Source organism: Bufo gargarizans, chromosome 2, assembly GCF_014858855.1.
Source record: "Bufo gargarizans isolate SCDJY-AF-19 chromosome 2, ASM1485885v1, whole genome shotgun sequence".
NCBI classification, from domain to species: domain Eukaryota; kingdom Metazoa; phylum Chordata; class Amphibia; order Anura; family Bufonidae; genus Bufo; species Bufo gargarizans.
Genome location: NC_058081.1, coordinates 545722040 through 545745047, shown reverse-complemented (window position 1 = coordinate 545745047; position 23008 = coordinate 545722040). Strand labels below are relative to the sequence as shown.

General features: G+C 44.5%; 1 protein-coding gene across 1 annotated transcript in view; it reads left to right on the top strand.

Moving 5' to 3' along the window:
• The window catches only part of LOC122926132 (sulfotransferase 2B1-like), a 79937-nt gene that overhangs the window by 15874 nt on the left and 41055 nt on the right, over positions 1-23008 (top strand). Inside the window, exon 2 of the mRNA XM_044277514.1 lies at positions 16307-16515. Coding sequence (XP_044133449.1) covers positions 16307-16515 — 209 coding nt within the window. The remainder of the gene's footprint in view (positions 1-16306; positions 16516-23008) is intronic.

Below are 23008 nucleotides of genomic sequence, written 5' to 3'. Positions count from 1 at the left end.
CACAACTCCCAGCATTCTCTGCCTATCTTCCCTCACATCATATCATGTGGCAGACATCACCTCAGCTTCTTCCCCCGGGACTTCTCCTCTTCACTGACCTCCTCTCCTGAGCTGGTCACATAATGGTGACAGCATTGCAGGTTCTTCCCAACCACTGCCTGTTTTACTAATCACATGACCTGTGATGTCATCACAGGTCCTTCAGATTTTCCTCAGGACGGCAATACAGCTGTATCTAGCAGGCAGACAGGACATTCGGGGCCTGGGACAGGCCCCGAATGTTTTAACCTAGCAATGACCGTGCTGTGAGGGATAAAGAATTTAAGCCTAAATCAGTTTCCCTTTCTGTGTTTACAAACACATTTCCAATTATTTATTTGTTTATTGGAGTTGTTGATTACACTCAAACTAGCAGAATATATACGTGATTGCTACACTAATAGACAGGATAGCACACAAAGCAATCTTTCAAAATCCGTTTTCCTTTATTCGCATGTTTTTTAATCCATTTATTTTTGGGGTTGTTCATTATATTCAAACTAGCAGCATGTATGTGGTTACTACACCAATACACAGAGCAATGCAAAAAATTGTCTGAGAGGGCCAAAAATGTCCAGGCTACAAAAGGGTTCTAAACAAAAGACCCAGAGCCAGAATGTAGGTAGTAGCAGCACCATCTACCTGGCCAGAAGTAGTAGTAGTAGGCTGCAGTTGTCCCTGCTTGCTTCGGAAAACCGCAATATTATAGTTGAGGAGAAAGAGGATGATATTGTGGATTGGATGGCTCACTCCTACTCTCTGTCACAGCAGGAACATGTGGAGATAACTTCAGAGTCCCACACCGTGTCTTGAATCCAGGGGTCACAGTGTTCCTCCTGCTCCTCCTTGCAGCCCCAAACAAGGCTTTCAATGGAGTCCTCTCAGTCTCCCTTCTTTTTTCCTAAGAAGTGGCAAGAAAACCCCACCACACCCTGTGGCAGATAGTCAAGAGAGTCTCCCTGTTGACGACTTGTGTGAGAGCATTTGTACTGCCCTGAGGAGGAGGTGAAGGAGGAGACTGCCAACTCCAGGCATAGCCGTGCTGGTGGTGGTAGCAGTAGCTCTCCCATTCAGGCTCCCGCTCCTCCTCTGCTTCAGTCATTGATAACAAAATGCATGGCCAGTAAAAAATGCTACATGCCCAGCAATCCAATGGAGCACAAGCTTAATCCCTACATAACCAAGATGCTGGCGGTGCAGATGCTGTCGTATCATTTAGGCGAGTCTGCTGCTTTTAGGGAGCTAATGACATGGGATTAGCCTCGCTGGAAGATTCCTAGCCAACATTATTTATCCCAAAAAGCCATCCCTGCCGTACTCCCACACCAAGCACATATCCGCCTCCTTTTCATCCCCAACAAATGTGATATTTCGGGGGGTAGTGCAGGGCACAGGGTTGCTTGCACTACCCCCCGAAATATCACATTTGCCAGGTCAACTGATGTCACACCGTGTTGGAGTTTATCGGCTTGGGAGAGAGTTGCCACACCCGCGAGCAGTTGCTCAAGTACATCAAGCAAACATCCTACTGGCTGTCACCTCACAGACTCCAACTTGGCAAGGTACTCAGTGACAATGGGCGCAACATCGTTTCATCGTTGCTGCCCTGAATCTGGGCGAAATAACATGCTCCCTGCATGGCGCACTCCACCCCCGGCAGAGTCATCCCCACTCCCGCCGCCAGGAGCCACAGAAGCCGCAGCTGCAGCTATTTGAATCTCCTTAACATGATGGAGCAGTTTTTCCACATGCAGCACCAGGCTGAGGCCTGTCAGCAAGCCGACAGCTCCCACCTCAATTTCCAGGCTCAGGCTTGCCAAAACTCTCTGTCACATACCCTGTTCCCTGGCAGCTCAGAAAACTGGTGTAAATGAAAAATAAATTTGATGTGATGACTGGTCACACCCCCTTCCCATCCTTTTCTTGCCCCTTTCTGGAAATATTGCAAGGGTGGCATAAAAAAGCCACTTACAACTACGGTATTTAAAAAAAAAAAGTCTCCTGTTTTTAATGCCACTTTTCTGGTGCATGGCGATAATAACTCTCCCACTTGATATTCTGGCACCACAGGTTCATTCCCCCATAAAAAAAAACTGAATAACAGTGATCAAAAAGTTGTACTTAAAGAGGACCTTTCATGGGATTATTTGTTAGAAACTGGTTTGTTTACCAAATAGGACGGCCCCTACAGATGCAAGCACTTTTTTTATTTTCAAAAATACCCCTCTCTTCTGGCGAGCCTGATATGTCAATTTAGACCATCGGTATAGGGAGGAGGAGATGACCAGGTTTCTCAATGGGTGTGTCTTTCACCCTGGTTGTAGAGCGGTCCAGTTGCAGTGGAGAGCGTCACAGCCAGGGAGAAAAAACTGCTCACCTTCTCCCAGCATGCCGGGCTTTTTCTCCCTTCAAAAATAATGGATCTCAGACCAAAATGAGCAAAACAGATGCTCAAAATAAAGGATCTGTTTTTTATTTTAATTTTTTATTTTCTCTTCTGACGGATCAGAAGAACGGAAAAACTAAACGGTGATGAGAAACTAGCCTAAACTAGGTAAAGCAGTTCAAAAGTTTTGACTACATAAAGGAATGTACTCCAAACGTTAAAATTTTTACGTGGTCATTGAGGTGTTGATGACCCTCAGTCCTGAAAGGATTAAAGCATGTATAGTGGATGGGGCATTTACTGTACAAAACGAAGGCATACACTCTCGGCATACATTCTATTGGATGGTATATGTACAGTATGGTGCTGTTGTCCCCTAGAATAATTTCTTCCTGACACCTGAAAAATTATTATGCAGAGCATATGTGGTAGAGTATATACGTGGCAGGAAGCTCGGTGGCTTAGCGGTTGGCAGTCTGGTGCCTTGCAAGCAATGATCATTTTTGTAAAGCGCTGTGGTATAAGTCAGCACTATATAAGTGAGTAAAATAAATGATATGCTGCCATAAGGCCTCTTTACCATATGCATAAAACCTTATTTATGTGAAAAGTCTAAGGCTCCTTTCACGCGGGCGAGATTTCCACAGGGGTGTAATGCGTGAGGTGAACGCATTGCACCCGCACATGAATCCAGACCCATTCACTTCAATAGGGCTGTGCAGATGAGCGGTGGTTTTCATGCATGACTTGTGCGTTGTGTGAAAATCACAGCATGTTCTGTATTCTGTGTTTTTCACGCAACACAGGCCCCATATAAATAAATAGGGCTGCGTGAAAATTGCATAGCATCCACAAGCAAGTGCGGATGCGGTGCGATTTTCACGCATGGTTGCTAGGAGATGATGTTAGTAAATTGATAAAAGTCACTTTACTGTATTCACTGTATTATTTTCCCTTATAACATGGTTATAAAGGAAAATAATAGCATTCTTAATACAGAATGCTTACTAAAATGTTGCTTGAGGGGTTAAACAAAAAAATAATTAACTCATCTCATCCACTTTGCAATCAAGAGGATGAGGTGAGTTAATTTTTTTTATTTTTTAACCCCTCCAGCCCTATTTTACTAAGCATTCTGTATGACGAATGCTATTATTTTCCCTTACAACTATGTTATAAGGGAAAATAATAACATCTACACAACACCGAACCCAAACCCGAACTTCAGTAAAGAAGTTCGGGTCTGGGTACCACTTTCAGTTTTTTATCACGCGCGTGCAAAATGCATTGCACCCGCGCGATAAAAACTGAACAACGCAGCGCAATCGCAGTCAAAACTGACTGAAATTGTGTGCGCACTCGCGCAGGTTTCCTGCAATGCACCGGGGCAAATCCGGGTGCCCGTGTGGAAGAGGCCTAAGGCTTTTTTCACACGAGTGTGACGGATTGGCTCCAGAAGCGTTCAGTGAAACTCGCAACAAGTTCCGTCAGTTTTGTCTGCAATTGCGTTCAGTTTTTTCCGCGCAGGTGCAATGTGTTTTTCACTGAAGCCCTATTCACTTCTATGGGGCCAAGGCTGTGTGAAAAACGCAGAATATAGAACGCAGAACTGATGCGTGAAAAAAAAAACTCACGTGCACAGACCCATTGAATTGAATTGGTCAGGATTTAGTGCAGGTGCTATGCGCTCACGTCACGCATTGCATCTGCGCAGAAAACTTGCTTCTGTCATAGGGGCCTAAGGGTATGTTCGCACTGCTCTTTTTTTCAGCATGGTTTTTGATGATTTTTTTTAGGACACTTTTTTTTTTAACCAGCTGGTGTTTACTTCACTACAAAACCTCACTTTCAATTTGTGTTTTTTGGCAGAAAAATGCTGAATATGGACACATACAGAGCTGTTTTTTAATGCTTACCAATCATTTCAATGGGATACTCAGCGAGGATTCCGATAGGGCATGCTGCTTCTTTTTTTCCATATGGAGCAAGTGCTCCTTCCCATTGAAACAAATTGCTGTTTTGAGTCGTTTTTTAGGGGCTGAGTTTAAGGGGGAAATGCTCAACAATAATTGCCAAAAACTTCAGTGTGAACTGACCCTAACAGTACTGTAAAACTTAAAGGGACACTGACAGGCCCAATAAGCATATTTAGCTATATATATGACTGCACAGGTCTTCTAATGTGTATTAAAAACATATAAGTCTAACCCCTGTCCACCTTATGAATACTGCAAACTGATGTTTTATAACCTGAGGTAATCGCTCTTCTTTCTGCCCAAGGGGCGGCGTTTCAGCTTCACTTGCGCCCAGCCAGCCTCGCCCCAACCGCCGTTTTGAAGTGCCGCCCAGCTCATCATTATTTCTACTGGGCATGCGTGGGATCTCGGAATGTCGGGGACAGCAGAAGCCGCCCAGCGAAGTGAATATTGATGAGCTGGTCGGCGCTTCAAAACGGTGGTTGGGGCGAGGCTGGCTGGGCGCAAGTGAAGCTGAAACGCCGCCCCTTGGGCAGAAAGAAGAGCGATTCTATCAGGTTATAAAACATCAGTTTGCTGTATTTATAAGGTGGACAGGGGGTATACTTATATGATTTTAATACACATTAGAAGACCTGTGCAGTCATATATATAGCTAAATATGCTTATTGGGCCTGTCAGTGTCCCTTTAAAGCATCACTGAGTGTTCGTAAAACTTTTGATATAACATATCTAAGGTTTTTATCTATGGAATTCTAAGTGCTAACACTCCCACAAATCACTAGAATGAGCAGAAAGATGCACTCAGGAGACGGAATCGAGATGGGTTCATAAACTTTCAATTGAGTCTGTCTCCTGCAGCGAGAAGAGAGAGTGTGCTATCTCCTATCTCCTCATTTATCTGTGGGGTTTTAGCATTGAGACTAGAGTTGAGCGAACACCTGGATGTTCGGGTTCGAGAAGTTCGGCCGAACATCCCGGAAATGTTCGGGTTCGGGATCCGAACCCGATCCGAACTTCGTCCCAAACCCGAACCCCATTGAAGTCAATGGGGACCCGAACTTTTCGGCACTAAAACGGCTGTAAAACAGCCCAGGAAAGGGCTAGAGGGCTGCAAAAGGCAGCAACATGTAGGTAAATCCCCTGCAAACAAATGTGGATAGGGAAATTAATTAAAATAAAAATTAAATAAATAAAAATTAACCAAAATCAATTGGAGAGAGGTTCCATAGCAGAGAATCTGGCTTCCCGTCACCCACCACTGGAACAGTCCATTCTCAGATATTTAGGCCCCGGCACCCAGGCAGAGGAGAGAGGTCCCGTAACAGAGAATCTGTCTTCATGTCAGCAGAGAATTAGTCTGCATGTCATAGCAGAGAATGAGGCTTCACGTCAGCCACCACTGCAACAGTCCATTGGCATATATTTAGGCCTAGCACACAGGCAGAGGAGAGAGGTCCCGTAACAGAGAATCTGGCTTCATGTCAGCAGAGAATCAGTCTGCATGTCATAGCAGAGAATGAGGCTTCACGTCAGCCACCACTGCAACAGTCCATTGGCATATATTTAGGCCCAGCACACACACAGGCAGAGGAGAGAGGTCCCGTAACAGAGAATCTGTCTTCATGTCAGCAGAGAATTAGTCTGCATGTCATAGCAGAGAATGAGGCTTCACGTCACCCACCACTGCAACAGTCCATTGGCATATATTTAGGCCTAGCACACAGGCAGAGCAGAGAGGTCCCGTAACAGACAATCTGGCTTCATGACAGCAGAGAATCAGTCTGCATGTCATAGCAGAGAATGAGGCTTCACGTCACCCACCACTGCAACAGTCCATTGGCATATATTTAGGCCTAGCACACAGGCAGAGGAGAGAGGTCCCGTAACAGAGAATCTGGCTTCATGTCAGCAGAGAATCAGTCTGCATGTCATAGCAGAGAATGAGGCTTCACGTCAGCCACCACTGCAACAGTCCATTGGCATATATTTAGGCCCAGCACACACACAGGCAGAGGAGAGAGGTCCCGTAACAGAGAATCTGTCTTCATGTCAGCAGAGAATTAGTCTGCATGTCATAGCAGAGAATGAGGCTTCACGTCACCCACCACTGCAACAGTCCATTGGCATATATTTAGGCCTAGCACACAGGCAGAGCAGAGAGGTCCCGTAACAGACAATCTGGCTTCATGACAGCAGAGAATCAGTCTGCATGTCATAGCAGAGAATGAGGCTTCACGTCACCCACCACTGCAACAGTCCATTGGCATATATTTAGGCCTAGCACACAGGCAGAGCAGAGAGGTCCCGTAACAGACAATCTGGCTTCATGTCAGCAGAGAATCAGTCTGCATGTCATAGCAGAGAATGAGGCTTCACGTCACCCACCACTGCAACAGTCCATTGGCATATATTTAGGCCTAGCACACAGGCAGAGCAGAGAGGTCCCGTAACAGACAATCTGGCTTCATGACAGCAGAGAATCAGTCTGCATGTCATAGCAGAGAATGAGGCTTCACGTCACCCACCACTGCAACAGTCCATTGGCATATATTTAGGCCTAGCACACAGGCAGAGCAGAGAGGTCCCGTAACAGACAATCTGGCTTCATGTCAGCAGAGAATCAGTCTGCATGTCATAGCAGAGAATGAGGCTTCACGTCACCCACCACTGCAACAGTCCATTGGCATATATTTAGGCCTAGCACACAGGCAGAGCAGAGAGGTCCCGTAACAGACAATCTGGCTTCATGACAGCAGAGAATCAGTCTGCATGTCATAGCAGAGAATGAGGCTTCACGTCACCCACCACTGCAACAGTCCATTGGCATATATTTAGGCCTAGCACACAGGCAGAGCAGAGAGGTCCCGTAACAGACAATCTGGCTTCATGTCAGCAGAGAATCAGTCTGCATGTCATAGCAGAGAATGAGGCTTCACGTCACCCACCACTGCAACAGTCCATTGGCATATATTTAGGCCTAGCACACAGGCAGAGCAGAGAGGTCCCGTAACAGACGATCTGGCTTCATGTCAGCAGAGAATCAGTCTGCATGTCATAGCAGAGAATCAGGCTTCACGTCAGCCACCACTGCAACAGTCCATTGTCATAAATTTAGGCCCAGCACCCAGGCAGAGGAGAGAGGTCCCGTAACAGACAATCTGGCTTCATGTCAGCAGAGAATTAGTCTGCATGTCATAGCAGAGAATCAGGCTTCATGTCAGCCACCACTGCAACAGTCCATTGGCATATATTTAGGCCTAGCACACAGGCAGAGGAGAGGTTCATTCAACTTTGGGTAGCATCGCAATATAATGGTAAAATGAAAATAAAAATAGGATTGAATGAGGAAGTGCCCTGGAGTCCAATAATATATGGTTATGGGGAGGTAGTTAATGTCTAATCTGGACAAGGGACGGACAGGTCCTGTGGGATCCATGCCTGGTTCATTTTTATGAACGTCAGCTTGTCCACATTGGCTGTAGACAGGCGGCTGCGTTTGTCTGTAATGACGCCCCCTGCCGTGCTGAATACACGTTCAGACAAAACGCTGGCTGCCGGGCAGGCCAGCACCTCCAAGGCATAAAAGGCTAGCTCTGGCCACGTGGACAATTTAGAGACCCAGAAGTTGAATGGGGCCGAACCATCAGTCAGTACGTGGAGGGGTGTGCACACGTACTGTTCCACCATGTTAGTGAAATGTTGCCTCCTGCTAACACGTTGCGTATCAGGTGGTGGTGCAGTTAGCTGTGGCGTGTTGACAAAAGTTTTCCACATCTCTGCCATGCTAACCCTGCCCTCAGAGGAGCTGGCCGTGACACAGCTGCCTTGGCGACCTCTTGCTCCTCCTCTGCCTTGGCCTTGGGCTTCCACTTGTTCCCCTGTGACATTTGGGAATGCTCTCAGTAGCGCGTCTACCAACGTGCGCTTGTACTCGCGCATCTTCCTATCACGCTCCAGTGCAGGAAGTAAGGTGGGCACATTGTCTTTGTAGCGTGGATCCAGCAGGGTGGCAACCCAGTAGTCCGCACAGGTTAAAATGTGGGCAACTCTGCTGTCGTTGCGCAGGCACTGCAGCATGTAGTCGCTCATGTGTGCCAGGCTGCCCAGGGGTAAGGACAAGCTGTCCTCTGTGGGAGGCGTATCGTCATCGTCCTGCCTTTCCCCCCAGCCACGCACCAGTGATGGACCCGAGCTGCGTTGGGTGCCACCCCGCTGTGACCATGCTTCATCCTCATCCTCCTCCACCTCCTCCTCATCCTCGTCCTCCTCGTCCTCCAGTAGTGGGCCCTGGCTGGCCACATTTGTACCTGGCCTCTGCTGTTGCAAAAAACATCCCTCTGAGTCACTTCGAAGAGACTGGCCTGAAAGTGCTAAAAATGACCCCTCTTCCTCATCCTCCTCCTCCTCCTCCTGGGCCACCTCCTGTTCCATCATCGCCCTAAGTGTTTTCTCAAGGAGACATAGAAGTGGTATTGTAACGCTGATAACGGTGTCATCGCCACTGGCCATGTTGGTGGAGTACTCGAAACAGCGCAACAGGGCACACAGGTCTCGCATGGAGGCCCAGTCATTGGTGGTGAAGTGGTGCTGTTCTGTAGTGCGACTGACCCGTGCGTGCTGCAGCTGAAACTCCACTATGGCCTGCTGCTGCTCGCACAGTCTGTCCAGCATGTGCAAGGTGGAGTTCCACCTGGTGGGCACGTCGCATATGAGGCGGTGAGCGGGAAGGCCGAAGTTACGCTGTAGCGCAGACAGGCGAGCAGCGGCAGGATGTGAACGCCGGAAGCGCGAACAGACGGCCCGCACTTTATGCAGCAGCTCTGACATGTCGGGGTAGTTGTGAATGAACTTCTGCACCACCAAATTCAGCACATGCGCCATGCAAGGGATATGTGCCAAATTGGCTAGTCCCAGAGCTGCAACGAGATTTCGCCCATTATCACACACCACCAGGCCGGGCTTGAGGCTCACCGGCAGCAACCACTCGTCGGTCTGTTGTTCAATACCCCGCCACAACTCCTGTGCGGTGTGGGGCCTGTCCCCCAAACATATGAGTTTCAGAATGGCCTGCTGACGTTTACCCCGGGCTGTGCTGAAGTTGGTGGTGAAGGTGTGTGGCTGACTGGATGAGCAGGTGGAAGAAGAGGAGGAGGAAGCCGAGAAGGAGGAGGTGGCAACAGGAGGCAAAGAATGTTGCCCTGCGATCCTTGGCGGCGGCAGGACGTGCGCCAAACAGCTCTCCGCCTGGGGCCCAGCTGCCACTACATTTACCCAGTGTGCAGTTAGGGAGATATAGCGTCCCTGGCCGTGCTTACTGGTCCACGTATCTGTGGTTAGGTGGACCTTGCTACAGATGGCGTTGCGCAGTGCACACTTGATTTTATCGGATACTTGGTTGTGCAGGGAAGGCACGGCTCTCTTGGAGAAGTAGTGCCGGCTGGGAACAACATACTGTGGGACAGCAAGCGACATGAGCTGTTTGAAGCTGTCTGTGTCCACCAGCCTAAATGACAGCATTTCATAGGCCAGTAGTTTAGAAATGCTGGCATTCAGGGCCAGGGATCGAGGGTGGCTAGGTGGGAATTTACGCTTTCTATCAAATGTTTGTGAGATGGAGAGCTGAACGCTGGCGTGTGACATGGTTGAGACGCTTGGTGACGGAGGTGGTGGTGGTGGTGTTGGTGGTACATCCCCTGTTTGCTGGGCGGCAGGTGCCAACGTTCCTCCAGAGGCGGAGGAAGAGGCCGAGGCGGCAGCAGCAGAATAGGCCGAGGCGGCAGCAGCAGAAGAGGTAGCAGGGGGAGCCTGAGTGACTTCCTTGGTTTTAAGGTGTTTACTCCACTGCAGTTCATGCTTTGCATGCAGGTGCCTGGTCATGCAGGTTGTGCTCAGGTTCAGAACGTTAATGCCTCGCTTCAGGCTCTGATGGCACAGCGTGCAAACCACTCGGGTCTTGTCGTCAGCACATTGTTTGAAGAAGTGCCATGCCAGGGAACTCCTTGAAGCTGCCTTTGGGGTGCTCGGTCCCAGATGGCGGCGGTCAGTAGCAGGCGGAGTCTCTTGGCGGCGGGTGTTCTGCTTTTGCCCACTGCTCCCTCTTTTGCTACGCTGTTGGCTCGGTCTCACCACTGCCTCTTCCTCCGAACTGTGAAAGTCAGTGGCACGACCTTCATTCCATGTGGGGTCTAGGACCTCATCGTCCCCTGCATCGTCTTCCACCCAGTCTTGATCCCTGACCTCCTGTTCAGTCTGCACACTGCAGAAAGACGCAGCAGTTGGCACCTGTGTTTCGTCATCATCAGAGACATGCTGAGGTGGTATTCCCATGTCCTCATCATCAGGAAACATAAGTGGTTGTGCGTCAGTGCATTCTATGTCTTTCACCGCTGGGGAAGGGCTAGGTGGATGCCCTTGGGAAACCCTGCCAGCGGAGTCTTCAAACAGCATAAGAGACTGCTGCATAACTTGAGGCTGAGACAGTTTCCCTGGTATGCATGGGGGTGATGTGACAGACTGATGGGGTTGGTTTTCAGGCGCCATCTGTGCGCTTTCTGCAGAAGACTGGGTGGGAGATAATGTGAACGTGCTGGATCCACTGTCGGCCACCCAATTGACTAATGCCTGTACCTGCTCAGGCCTTACCATCCTTAGAACGGCATTGGGCCCCACCATATATCGCTGTAAATTCTGGCGGCTACTGGGACCTGAGGTAGTTGGTACACTAGGACGTGTGGATGTGGCAGAACGGCCACGTCCTCTCCCAGCACCAGAGGGTCCACTAACACCACCACGACCATGTCCACGTCCGCGTCCCTTACTAGATGTTTTTCTCATTGTTATGGTTCACCACAACAACAAATATATTATTTGGCCCAATGTATTGTATTCAAATTCAGCGGGATATAAATTTGAGGCCTAGTATTTAGGCGCTGGGTGACCGGTATGGATTTAGTGACAGAATTAGACTTGGAAATGCACAGAAGCGTGTGTGTGAAGTTATTCTGAATGACCCAATGTGCACCTTGAATATTATATACCCTTTTTGGGATAGATTTCAAATAGCTCTGATATAGCAGGAACCACTAAATTATGAAATTGCTAAATTGGGAATTGTACTTCAACCCAGAACAAAAAATGTGCTTTGACGGGCACTAAATAACTTTCCCAGCTACAACAGTACAGCGGTAACGAGAGATTTAGAGGGATTTAAATTTGAGGCCTAGTATTTAGGCGCTGGGTGACAGGTATGGGTTTAGTGACAGAATTAGACTTGGAAATACACAGTAGCGGGTGTGTGTGAAGTTATTCTGAATGACCCAATGTGCACCTTCAATATTATATACCCTTTTTGGGATAGATTTCAAATAGCTCTGATATAGCAGGAACCACTAAATTATGAAATTGCTAAATTGGGAATTGTACTTCAACCCAGAACAAAAAATGTGCTTTGACGGACACTAAATATCTTGCCCAGCAACAACAGTACAGCGGTGGGTAACGAGAGATTTAGAGGGATTTAAATTTGAGGCCTAGTATTTAGGCGCTGGGTCACCGGTATGGATTTAGTGACAGAATTAGACTTGGAAATGCACAGAAGCGTGTGTGTGAAGTTATTCTGAATGACCCTATGTGCACCTTCAATATTATATACCCTTTTAGGGATAGATTTCAAATAGCTCTGATATAGCAGAAACCACTAAATTATGAAATTGCTAAATTGGGAATTGTACTTCAACCCAGAACAAAAAATGTGCTTTGACGGACACTAAATATCTTGCCCAGCAACAACAGTACAGCGGTGGGTAACGAGAGATTTAGAGGGATTTAAATTTGAGGCCTAGTATTTAGGCGCTGGGTGACAGGTATGGGTTTAGTGACAGAATTAGACTTGGAAATACACAGTAGCGGGTGTGTGTGAAGTTATTCTGAATGACCCAATGTGCACCTTCAATATTATATACCCTTTTTGGGATAGATTTCAAATAGCTCTGATATAGCAGGAACCACTAAATTATGAAATTGCTAAATTGGGAATTGTACTTCAACCCAGAACAAAAAATGTGCTTTGACGGACACTAAATATCTTGCCCAGCAACAACAGTACAGCGGTGGGTAACGAGAGATTTAGAGGGATTTAAATTTGAGGCCTAGTATTTAGGCGCTGGGTCACCGGTATGGATTTAGTGACAGAATTAGACTTGGAAATGCACAGAAGCGTGTGTGTGAAGTTATTCTGAATGACCCTATGTGCACCTTCAATATTATATACCCTTTTAGGGATAGATTTCAAATAGCTCTGATATAGCAGAAACCACTAAATTATGAAATTGCTAAATTGGGAATTGTACTTCAACCCAGAACAAAAAATGTGCTTTGACGGACACTAAATATCTTGCCCAGCAACAACAGTACAGCGGTGGGTAACGAGAGATTTAGAGGGATTTAAATTTGAGGCCTAGTATTTAGGCGCTGGGTGACAGGTATGGGTTTAGTGACAGAATTAGACTTGGAAATACACAGTAGCGGGTGTGTGTGAAGTTATTCTGAATGACCCAATGTGCACCTTCAATATTATATACCCTTTTTGGGATAGATTTCAAATAGCTCTGATATAGCAGGAACCACTAAATTATGAAATTGCTAAATTGGGAATTGTACTTCAACCCAGAACAAAAAATGTGCTTTGACGGACACTAAATATCTTGCCCAGCAACAACAGTACAGTGGTGGGTAACGAGAGATTTAGAGGGATTTAAATTTGAGGCCTAGTATTTAGGCGCTGGGTCACCGGTATGGATTTAGTGACAGAATTAGACTTGGAAATGCACAGAAGCGTGTGTGTGAAGTTATTCTGAATGACCCTATGTGCACCTTCAATATTATATACCCTTTTAGGGATAGATTTCAAATAGCTCTGATATAGCAGAAACCACTAAATTATGAAATTGCTAAATTGGGAATTGTACTTCAACCCAGAACAAAAAATGTGCTTTGACGGACACTAAATATCTTGCCCAGCAACAACAGTACAGCGGTGGGTAACGAGAGATTTAGAGGGATTTAAATTTGAGGCCTAGTATTTAGGCGCTGGGTCACCGGTATGGATTTAGTGACAGAATTAGACTTGGAAATGCACAGAAGCGTGTGTGTGAAGTTATTCTGAATGACCCTATGTGCACCTTCAATATTATATACCCTTTTAGGGATAGATTTCAAATAGCTCTGATATAGCAGAAACCACTAAATTATGAAATTGCTAAATTGGGAATTGTACTTCAACCCAGAACAAAAAATGTGCTTTGACGGACACTAAATATCTTGCCCAGCAACAACAGTACAGCGGTGGGTAACGAGAGATTTAGAGGGATTTAAATTTGAGGCCTAGTATTTAGGCGCTGGGTGACAGGTATGGGTTTAGTGACAGAATTAGACTTGGAAATACACAGTAGCGGGTGTGTGTGAAGTTATTCTGAATGACCCAATGTGCACCTTCAATATTATATACCCTTTTTGGGATAGATTTCAAATAGCTCTGATATAGCAGGAACCACTAAATTATGAAATTGCTAAATTGGGAATTGTACTTCAACCCAGAACAAAAAATGTGCTTTGACGGACACTAAATATCTTGCCCAGCAACAACAGTACAGCGGTGGGTAACGAGAGATTTAGAGGGATTTAAATTTGAGGCCTAGTATTTAGGCGCTGGGTCACCGGTATGGATTTAGTGACAGAATTAGACTTGGAAATGCACAGAAGCGTGTGTGTGAAGTTATTCTGAATGACCCTATGTGCACCTTCAATATTATATACCCTTTTAGGGATAGATTTCAAATAGCTCTGATATAGCAGAAACCACTAAATTATGAAATTGCTAAATTGGGAATTGTACTTCAACCCAGAACAAAAAATGTGCTTTGACGGACACTAAATATCTTGCCCAGCAACAACAGTACAGTGGTGGGTAACGAGAGATTTAGAGGGATTTAAATTTGAGGCCTAGTATTTAGGCGCTGGGTCACCGGTATGGATTTAGTGACAGAATTAGACTTGGAAATGCACAGAAGCGTGTGTGTGAAGTTATTCTGAATGACCCTATGTGCACCTTCAATATTATATACCCTTTTAGGGATAGATTTCAAATAGCTCTGATATAGCAGAAACCACTAAATTATGAAATTGCTAAATTGGGAATTGTACTTCAACCCAGAACAAAAAATGTGCTTTGACGGACACTAAATATCTTGCCCAGCAACAACAGTACAGCGGTGGGTAACGAGAGATTTAGAGGGATTTAAATTTGAGGCCTAGTATTTAGGCGCTGGGTGACAGGTATGGGTTTAGTGACAGAATTAGACTTGGAAATACACAGTAGCGGGTGTGTGTGAAGTTATTCTGAATGACCCAATGTGCACCTTCAATATTATATACCCTTTTTGGGATAGATTTCAAATAGCTCTGATATAGCAGGAACCACTAAATTATGAAATTGCTAAATTGGGAATTGTATTTCAACCCAGAACAAGAAATGTGCTTGAACGGACACTAAATAACTCGCCCAGCTACAGCACTAGGGACAGATTTAGCTGGATATAAATTTGAGGCCTAGTATTTAGGCGCTGGGTGACCGGTATGGATTTAGTGACAGAATTAGACTGGGATATGGCCAAAAAATGAACAGACTATTGCTGGTTAAATGCACTTGGTGTGACAGCTTCACCCTGATGTAGGCTTTAGCCAAAAAACAACCACACCATTGAGGGTTAAATGCACTTGGTGACAGGCGCAGCTTGCCCCTGATTTTGTATATGGCCAAAAAATGAACAGACTATTGCTGGTTAAATGCACTTGGTGTGACAGCTTCACCCTGATGTAGGCTTTAGCCAAAAAACAACCACACCATTGAGGGTTAAATGCACTTGGTGACAGGCGCAGCTTGCCCCTGATTTTGTATATGGCCAAAAAATGAACAGACTATTGCTGGTTAAATGCACTTGGTGTGACAGCTTCACCCTGATGTAGGCTTTAGCCAAAAAACAACCACACCATTGAGGGTTAAATGCACTTGGTGACAGGCGCAGCTTGCCCCTGATTTTGTATATGGCCAAAAAATGAACAGACTATTGCTGGTTAAATGCACTTGGTGTGACAGCTTCACCCTGATGTAGGCTTTAGCCAAAAAACAACCACACCATTGAGGGTTAAATGCACTTGGTCGCAGCTTGTGCTGGCGCACCACAAGACACAAAATGGCCGCCGATCACCCCAGAAAAATGAGACTGACAAACGGTCTGTGCAGCCTAAAAACAGTGAGCAATTGAGGATCAGCAGCTCAATGATCCACAGCTGCAGATCGATCAGTTAATCAAGTCCTTTGGAGGAGTTAATCTGCCTAATCTCGCCCTACTGTCGCAGCCGCAACCTCTCCCTACGCTAATCAGAGCAGAGTGACGGGCGGCGCTATGTGACTCCAGCTTAAATAGAGGCTGGGTCACATGGTGCTCTGGCCAATCACAGCCATGCCAATAGTAGGCATGGCTGTGATGGCCTCTTGGGGCAAGTAGTATGACGCTTGTTGATTGGCTGCTTTGCAGCCTTTCAAAAAGCGCCAAGAAAGCGTCACAAAAGCGCGAAGAAAGCGACGAACACCGAACCCGAACCCGGACTTTTACGAAAATGTCCGGGTTCGGGTCCGTGTCACGGACACCCCAAAATTCGGTACGAACCCGAACTATACAGTTCGAGTTCGCTCATCCCTAATTGAGACCCCTCTCCCAAATCACAACCTTTGATATGTCACTACGCATATCAAAAGTTTTTTGAAAGCTCAGTGACCCTTTACCGAAATATCTATCTGGCCAAATGTACAAATTTTTACAATGTTTTGTGTTAACTATTGCAGGTACTAACTGGATGATTGAAATCTTGAATTTAATTAAACACAAAGGTGATTGTGAAAAAAGTAATACTGTACCTATCTATGAGAGATCACCATGGTACGAAACGGTTGGCTCTCAAGAACTAATCCAAAAGATGGAATCTCCAAGAATATTATCTTCCCATCTACCGCCTCACATTTTTGCTAAATCTTTTTTCAAATCGAAGGCAAAAGTAAGTAAAACACGAAACTCTGCTTTGTGAGTCTAGATCCATGATTTTTTTGTTTAGGATAATAGAAATGACATTTATTGGGTATACAAATAGGAAATGGAATACAATACTGAATTCCAAATGCTTCCCTTTCATTTGAGCTCTGTATTGTTTCTTACTGGACTTAGAACCACAAATGACTTGGCACAAACTAAACTGAGCTTCAGAGGTACCTGTCACAACCAGACATCTGAGAAGCTCTGACAGATGCCTTTCAGAACCTCCTCCTTGAGCTTTCTTTGTGTTGGTTTTCAGTTCCTCATCTCGTTAGCCTCTCTCAGCTGTCTTGTAGTTGGACTGATTGCATCCCTTTAAAGAGGACCTTTCACCTAAAAAAAAAATGTAAACTAAGACTATAGCGTTACTTACATGCCCCTATGATTTCTTGAACGTTAATTCTTTTTTCATTCTGTGCCCCCGTTTGTCCGCTATGCCCCCCGGAATAATTCCCGCCGTCTATGCTAATGAGCCAGCCTCAAATGGTCTGGCTTTAAAAGTTCTCCCGGTCGTGCCTTCCATCTTCTCCCTGGCACGGAGCGCATACAATCAGCGCGCTCCGCTCTTAGCCAGGGAGAAGACGCTCCAGTTCTCGCGAGACTTCAGAGAACTGGAGCGATTTCGTCTATCCGGCTCACTATTATATGGTGTTCAGGTGTTATACAGTCGAGGTACGAGGATATGCGATACACATATATGCCACATTAGACCCCATAGCGGTCCCCTTTCTTTTGGCCATAGTAAGTGTCCCCAAATAGGAAAAAGTCCGTTTCAGACAGAACTCTTGTTGTATGGAGTTCAAATTGGAGTGATTCTGTAGTAGTCTGGTTGTGGCCTGTATACCTCTTTCATGTGTTATCAATGTATATAGACTAATCACATCTAATGTCAATAAGGTACAACCTGGTGTCATGTCTGAAACTTGTAATTTATTGAGTAAATCTGTGGTATCCAGTAAAAAAGATCTGGAAGTCTTGATCAGCGGTGTAAGGATTTTCTCCAAATAAATAGCTAAGGGGGAAAGAATGGAGTCAGTTGAAGGTGATCCATCAGCTGGCAATATACCTAAGTCACAAATGGTTAATCTGGGCATTTAAACATATTTAAAATAGTGCAAAAGCTACACCATGCACATAATGCCAACATTAGACACATATAGCAGATAAAATACACCAGAAAAGCAGCGTATTACAGGTGCATCTCAATAAAATAGAATATCATCGAAAAGTTATTTTCAGTAATTCAATTCAAAAATATTTGGAATATTATATAGCCTTATTACATACAGAGTGATGTATTTAAGCATTTATTTATTTTATTTTATTGTTGATGATTATGGCTTACATCTAATGAAAACCCAAAACTCAATATCTCACAAAATTAGAATTTTGTGATGAAGTTCAATATTGTGGTGTCAGACTCTAATCAGCTAATTAACACAAAACACCTCCAAAGGTTTCCTAAGCCTTTAAATGGTCTCTCAGTCTGGTTCAGTAGGCTACTAAATCATGGGTAAAACTGCTTACTTGACAGTTGTCCAGAAGACAGTCATTGACACCCTCCATAAGAAAGGTAAGCTACAAATGGTCATTGCTAAAGAATCTGGCTGTTCAGAGAGTGCTGTATCCAAGCACATTCATGGAAAGTTGAGTGGAAATAAAGTGTGATAGAAAAAGATGCACAAGCAACAGGGATAACCGCAGCATTGGAAAGATTGTTGTCCTGAACCAGCAGGTGTAAACCCATTGTGCCATGTGTCCTACCTCCATTAATGGTGTTGTCTAAGTGAACCCCTCGTTCTTCACAGTACCCCTGATGGTGGGGATAGATTTTCCCAAGGGAAACACCAGGTCGCTACCTCTTGAGGAGGATTGGCACACGAGGCAGCTAGTCCAGACGGACCAGTAGGTACTAGAGCAAGGTACCAGAGGTACCAACGTATTCAGCACCCTGAGTCATGACCAAGAGCAACAGTTCTGCACCGAAGGATGAGGCAAAGTCAAACAAGCAATAGGTAAGGGAAGGCGGCACAGGTACAGGTCAGGCAATTCGGCTCGGCAACAGGAGAGTCAAGGCAAGCAGGCAGGGGATCAAGCAGGTAGCAGAGTCCATGTACACAAGCACCGGTCAGGTAAACAGGAACACAAGCAGACATATCAGCAACCTTTGCAGGACACTAGAACCTTGACACTCAGGCATCTGGGAAGGGGGCTGAGCCACTTATATATGTGCAGGAGGGCTAGGATTGGTCAGCGAGGTCACATTATCTAACCCATAAAGCACACAAAGTGATGCGCGCCGGCCCTTAAGGAAATGCTACTGGGAACAAGCAGCAAGCATGCTGTGGCCAGGGCTGAAAGGAAACTGTGGAGCGGATCCCAGAACAAACAGTACTTGCAAGGACAGAGCCCAGGACTGCAGCGGTAAATGGGGAAGCACTGAACATGGCGCCCGGGACCTCGGCAGTAAGCAGGGGGACAGTGGCGTACAGCAGCCACTGTTACAATTGTCAAGAAACAGCCATTCAAGAATGTAGGAGAGGCTGGGGCAATTGCTGCAAGAGCCATCGCACACAGACATATCTGAGACTTGGGCTACAACTGTCGCATTTCTTGTGTCAAGCCACTTATGACCCCAAAACATCATCAGAAGCATCTTAGCCGAGCTAAGGAGAAAAAGTGTTGGAATGTTGCGCAGTGGTCCAAAGTTCTATATTCAGATTAAAGTAAATTATGCATTTCGTTTGGAAATCAAGGTCCCAGAGCCTCAGATGAGTGGAGAGGCACAAGTTGCTTGAGGTTCAGTTTGAAGTTTTTACAGTCAGTGATGATTTAAGAAGCCATGTGTTAAAGGAAATATTAATTATTAATATTATGTGTTAATATCAATAATTAATATTCATAAATAGGCGTTAGTCGTCTAGTGATGACTCCGCCTATTTATACTAAAAATACTAACTAACTTCCTTGCAATTACTTTCAACTGAACTACGTGCGAATTACTACTACCTCGGCGACTACTACATTAAATGACTATACGCTGTACTATGAATAATAACGTATTTATTACACAATAACAAGTCTACAGTCTAATTATTACTATATATATATATATATATTTATATCAATGGACATATAAATATATATATACTTATAGTAGCATACAGTAATATATTAACAACATTACAATACACCTAACTACACTAAACACAATACAATATCTTACACAATTCCACCCCAAACTCTATCTAAAAATACACTTACACACACACTATTAGCAGCTTCCACCTACGTGGCTCTATATTGTCCCTATGGAAAACAATGGGTTAATTACAATATATGGGCAATGAGAATATGGTGGCTAGGGTTAATGATCTGCAGGGCATGGATTGCAGGGGTACAGGGATTACAGGGGTTCATCTGTAGAGCTAAAATAGGGAAGGGGTTACAGCAGGGGTTACAGGCAGGGGCGTTACTACCATAGCGGCAGACAATGCGACTGCTATGGGGCCCAGGGCAAGAGGGGGCCCAGTTGGAACCATCTCCTCTTCTACTGGGGGGTTAAAACTTGGTCAGGACTCTACCCTCTAACGGAACAACTTTTAGTAAATGAGGCAGTGGAAAGAAATGGCCCAAGGGTCATTGAGAGGCGTTTAGGTGGAAACCCTTCTGTCCTGTGTGTGTGGGGGGGGGAGGGGGTGGCTGGTTTGATCCTTGCTATGGGGCTTTTAGTTCTCTATATACGCCACTGAATATAAGTCCTGTGGAAAATGTTAAATTGAACCAATATATGGTTAAAACCATGAGAAACTAAACCTAAATTCCCCATAATGTTATCCCAGTGATCTGATTGAATCATTTGGCAATCCCTTGCACACACCTTTTCCCCCGGAGAGTGTATATTATTAAATTGTGCTTTAGGTAAAGCTTTATAACAGTGAGAAATCCTAACGCTCTGTGCTGAGTTTACTATCAAATCATTAAAAAATGTGGAAGTATCTATGTGAAGCAAAGATTTTTCTTTTATACTAGAAAGAGCAGAACGTATTTGAAAATACCTAAACTAGGACAGATTCAATATATTTTCCCTTTGTGCTAAGTCTAAAAAACTAAAGACTATGTCCATTTTCAACCACCTGGGTAACATAAGAAATATTGTTCTTTTGCCAATACTGATTCACAGCCAGTTCAACTAAGGCCTGTAAGTAATATTTATACCATAGGGGCGTACAAAAAAGAGATCCCTTTGTTTTTTAACCATTCTCTAATAGTACCCCACGACTTACTAAATAGCTTCGCAGCGACTCTATAGTCCTGTCGGGGACTAATTAGTTGGCCAGATTCCAATAAAGTAAAACAATTATTATATGGAGAAATCTTCACCAGAGTCTGACAAAGTGGACCTTTCTCCCATTCACAATATATCCATAGCTGTGATGCTAAAAAGTATCCCTTGAAACAAGGAAGGTTTAACACTCCCTGTTCCATGGGCTTGTAGTAATACTCCAATTTAAGCCTAACTCGCTTCCTCCCCCAAAGTATATAGTTAATGATTCTTTCGATAAGTTTGAAAAAACTTATCTTTAATCCATACTGGGGAATTTCTGAGGATATACAATAATTGGGGCAGGATTACCATCTTCACCAGGCAAATTCTATCGGCTCTAGATAACGAAAGTCGGAGCCATATTGCAGTTTTTTTTATCTCAATTTAGATATCAATGGAATTAAATTCAGCTGCAAAAAAATCTATTTTAGATGAAATAGAAATACCCAAATATTCTAATGAATCAGAGATCATCAGATTGCTAGAAAGGTCCTTAATAAGAGGTGCAATTCTATCTAATTCTATCATAAGGATAGTTTTGGACCAGTTGATATGACCGAATAAGTTGACCACCTGAATAACATTCGGGAGTACCCTGTTATTATGTTGTATATAAAATAAAATGTCATCAGCATATAGAGAGATAGGATCTTCTAATCCCAGTTTTCCAAACCCTTCAATAGTGGTATCCTGCCTAATACTAGCAGCAAGAGACTCAATATATAGGCCAAATAGTAATGGGGGGAGTGGACATCCTTGTCGGGTACCTCTCCTCAAGGGAATACACCTTGTCATAATCCTATTAATATTTAATCTGGCCTTGGGGGATTTGTACAAAAGCCTAACCATATTTTTTTACTTCCTACCAAATCCCATCCTTCCCAATACCCTCCAGAGGAATCTCCACTCGACCCGGTTAAAGGCCTTGGAAGCGTCCAATGATAGAATGGAGCGAGAAACCCTCTGGGGGAACTGAATATTAGCAAAAAGATTATGTAAATTATAATGAGTTCCCTTATTGGGAATAAACCCATTTTGATCAGGATGTATAATAGATGAAATTACTTTCGGCAGCCTTGTAGTTAGAATTCTTGAGAGAAGCTTACCCCCTTAGTGACCAAGCCAAATTTTGGAAATCTGACATGTGTCATTTTAGCTTAGAATAACTTTGTAACAGTTTTGCACATCAAAGTAATTCTGACATTGTTTTCTCGTCACATATTGTACTTTACTTAGGTGGTAAGTAAAATATGCGTATCTTTATTAAAAAAGTGAAAATGTATGAAAATTTTTAAAAATTGCCACATTTTCCTATTTTCAACTGCAATATTTCACATACATACATAAATACTATTCAATATTTTTATCAGAAATATATTTCCACATCTTTACTTTATTTTGGCTGCACCTACAAAAAATGTTAACTTTTTTTATTTTATTTAGGAGACTTAACATTTTAACAAAAATTTCAAAAATTTTTTGAAGTACATATTTTTTCCTGCAACAAGCCAAGTTTGCAGAGGCTTATAAGTGTCAGAATAATAGAATCCCCCAAAAGTGAACCCATTTTAAAAACTAGGCCCCTTAACGTATTTATCTATGGGTGTAATGAGTTTTTTGACTCACTAGTCTTTTAAAGAAATTAATGCTAAGAAGGTGAAAAAATAATTAATTTTCATTTTTTTACACAAAAGTATTAATTTAAAGACATATTTTTCCTACAGAGCACATTATTATAGGTCCCTGATGGTTACTGTGCTGAAGGCAGATCTTCAGCACAGTAACCAGTGCGCATGTCTGCGCCATATTATATATATATTTTTAATTATATGTGGGTGGGCGTCCTAATAACTTTATTTAAACATATCTGGGGGCCATATTGCCCCGATCGGGGTGCTGGGGGACCCGATCAGGGCATAATTTGAACTTCTTTCTCCTCTCCTGAGGAGAGAGACCTTACTGTGAGCGGTGGTGGCCGGCTTTCAGTCTGTGCATGCGCCGGGCCGCCGCCATCTTTCTTGAGGGTAAGGGGAGTGGGGGGTGGGGATCGGGACCCAGCTTAGGCCCAGAAGCGCTGGGTGACCCGATCGCTGCATCGGAGACTTTCTCCCTCCTCTCTTACATGAGAGGA